Here is a 3,038-nt window from a genome sequence, read left to right on the forward strand (position 1 = left end):
GTGCCGGCGGGGCTGCCACAGCACGGCTCTGTCTCTGCGCGTCTCCCGGGACCGGTGCAAATCGGCGGGGACCGTGCGCGGCTCGGGGTGGGTTTTGCAGCAGAGCTGCTGAGTTCTCCGCGCCAGTTCGATCCCTGGAGGATTCGGTGGGTCCAGGCGCACCCTGCCCTGCCCCCCGCGCCGCCTGGGTGCCCTCGGCCCGACGCTGTGATGGCTCTCTCCTGGGGGGGCCTGCAGCAGAGCAGTGAGGCAGGGGCTTCTTTCCTCAGAAACCCCGTTGAAGGGGGCCCCTCGGGCGGACCGGCTGGGGGAGAGGAGCCCGGACACTCACGCCGCGGAGGAGGCCCAGTCCAGAGTCAGCGAGCGGGCAGAGACCACAGCCACGACCACGGCCCCCACCACCGCCACCACCCCCACCACGGTGCCCAGTACCACGCACCCCTCCAGCACCACCTCCCGGGCCTCGTCGGTCATCGTCTTCTCCATCGGGGGGGACAGGCCTGAGGGCACCGAGGCACCTAACCGAGGTGGGCGGGGGCACCTCACCCCCCGGCGAGTGCGGGTGTGCGAGCGGACCCGACCCAGGGCTGGAGCAGGCAGCCCCCTCGCTGCAGGGCATCTCCTGCAGCCCCCCAGCTGGCACAGAGCATGCCCAGCGCTGCAGCCCCCCGCCCCGGGGCAGGCCAGAGGTTTCTGGGCATGGAGGGAGGCTTTACAGCGGGAGGAAGAGAGGATGGGCTGGCGGGGCAGCAGAAGCCAGGAGGGAGCAGTGTCCGTGCCTAGGGAGCGGGGCAGAGGGGGCTTTTCTGTCTGAGCCCTGGGGGCCGGTGAAAGGCAGGGCGTGGGAGCGCAGACCGGGCGGGCACGCAGGGCTGGGCCGCTAAAGCCTCCCATGGGCTCTGCAGTGAAGGAGGCAGACTGCGAGGGCACCATCGGGTCGGTGGAGCCGCCCGTCAAGCACCACAGCTATGGGCGCAATGAGGGGGCCTGGATGAAGGACCCCACGGCCAAGGATGACCGGATCTACGTCACCAACTACTACTACGGCAATAACCTGGTGGAGTTTCGGAGCCTGGACAACTTCAAGCAGGGTGAGGGGCTCTGGGGATGTGGCGGAGGGGGAGTGGGAGGAGGCTCCCCGGGGTGCCACGGGGCACAAAGCGCAGCCCAGGGGGGACACGCTCAATGGACGGGGCAGGGGCAGGAGAGAAACCGAGGCAGAGGGAGAGGCAGGGACTTGCCTGGGGTCACGCAGCAGGTCAGCGCCGAGCTGGGCATTGAGCTAAGTCCAGCGTCCCCGTTGCTGGACCCCTTTCCCCCCACGCACTCGGCGGGGGCCGGTTCCAGCTCCCAACGGCGCGAGCAGCGTCGCCGTGACAGAGCACGGACCGTCCCCCATGCATCCTGGCACACGTGACGCTGGACACGGCTGTCCCGAGCATGCACAGGAGGGCCGGTCACAAGAGGAGTCCTCTAGACTGCTCTGGGCCCTTCGCCAGGCTCACGTGTGGGGCCGGCAGCAAGCGGGGGCATGTGGGGCAGCTCAGGGCCAGGCATTGCTGGGCACTGGGGCACTGACATTTTGCGGGCAGCCAGAGGCCCCTGTCAGGTCTTAGGGTTAGAGGCCCCCTCGCCCAGGTGCCCGGGGGAGGGCAGGAGCAGGGCAAAGCCTCGCGTGTGCGCCGCTGGGCACAGGACGTGGGAGGTGCAGGGGCGATTAATGGGCTCCCGGTTTCCTGCCAGGCCGCTGGAGCAACCTGTACAAGCTGCCGTACAACTGGATCGGCACGGGACACGTGGTTTACCGGGGAGCCTTTTACTACAACCGAGCCTTCACCAAGAACATCATCAAGTACGACCTGAAGCAGCGCTACGTGGCGGCCTGGGCGCTGCTGCACGACGTGGTGTACGAGGACACCACGCCCTGGAAGTGGAGGGGGCACTCGGACATCGACTTCGCCGTGGACGAGAGCGGCCTGTGGGTCATCTACCCTGCCGTGGACTACGACTACTCCCAGCAGGACGTGATCGTCCTGAGCAAGCTCGACCCCGGGGACCTGTCGGTGAGGAGGGAGACCACCTGGAAGACGGGCCTCAAGCGCAACGCCTACGGGAACTGCTTTGTCATCTGCGGCATCCTGTACGCCGTGGACGTGTACAGCCAGAGGGACGGGCAGATCTCCTACGCATACGACACCCTCACGGACACCGAGGCCGACCCCAAGCTGCCCTTCCGCAATGAGTACTCCTACACGACGCAGATCGACTACAACCCCAAGGAGAAGGTCCTCTACGCCTGGGACAACGGGCACCAGGTGACCTACAGGCTCCACTTCGTGGTCTGAGCGCCGGCCAGCTCCCTGCGTCTCGCTGCAGGCAGGTCCGCGGGGACGAGGAGCCCCCGGGCACCGCGCGTCACTCCTGCACCCGGGCTGCCCACCCCTGCGCCCTCCCTCCCGCCCGCCTGCTGCCACCCACAGCTCAGCCTCGCGGCGGGGCTGCCACCTGCAAGGACGTGTTGCGGAGGCGCTGGCTGGATGCACCCGCGCTTTGGCCAGGACCGGCGCCTGCTGCAAGATTTCTGCCCACCCAGCCACACCCAGAGCCGCCCGCCTGCTGCCACCCACAGCTCAGCCTCGCGGCGGGGCTGCCACCTGCAAGGACGTGTTGCGGAGGCGCTGGCTGGGTGCACCCGCGCTTTGGCCAGGACCGGCGCCTGCTGCAAGATTTCTGCCCACCCAGCCACACCCAGAGCCGCGCCGACGGCCGCCCGCGCTGGCCCCGGTCTGGGGGGGCCGGGAGGGGACGCGCAGCAGTCTCGCCCTCCCTCCCTCCCGCCCCCCGGTGCCACGCCAAGGCACCGGGCGTGCGGGGTGGAGGCGCCAGGAGCCCGCGCTGGGGCTGGGCTGACTCCCACTCCCGCGCGCTCCGCTCTAAGTCTTTCTCGCCCCGCTTCGAGCGTGCTTTGGCCTGCCGGATCCACTGCCGCGGGGCGCGCGTCGGACCAAGTGGCGCCGGGCTTGTTCAGCCAAAGCCGC

The 3,038-nt window shown here is 69.2% G+C and overlaps 1 protein-coding gene across 1 annotated transcript in view; it reads left to right on the forward strand.

Moving 5' to 3' along the window:
- OLFML2A (olfactomedin like 2A) overlaps nucleotides 1-2,702 on the forward strand; it is a 13,557-nt gene extending 10,855 nt beyond the window's left edge. The window contains 4 exon segments of the mRNA XM_019541128.1: nucleotides 22-224; nucleotides 226-527; nucleotides 906-1,091; nucleotides 1,744-2,702. Coding sequence (XP_019396673.1) covers nucleotides 22-224; nucleotides 226-527; nucleotides 906-1,091; nucleotides 1,744-2,345 — 1,293 coding nt within the window. The 3' untranslated portion in view covers nucleotides 2,346-2,702.
- The last annotated feature ends 336 nt before the right edge of the window (nucleotides 2,703-3,038 follow it).

This window comes from Crocodylus porosus, unplaced genomic scaffold (assembly GCF_001723895.1).
Source record: "Crocodylus porosus isolate Cpor-Errol unplaced genomic scaffold, CroPor_comp1, whole genome shotgun sequence".
Classification (NCBI taxonomy): Eukaryota; Metazoa; Chordata; order Crocodylia; family Crocodylidae; genus Crocodylus; species Crocodylus porosus.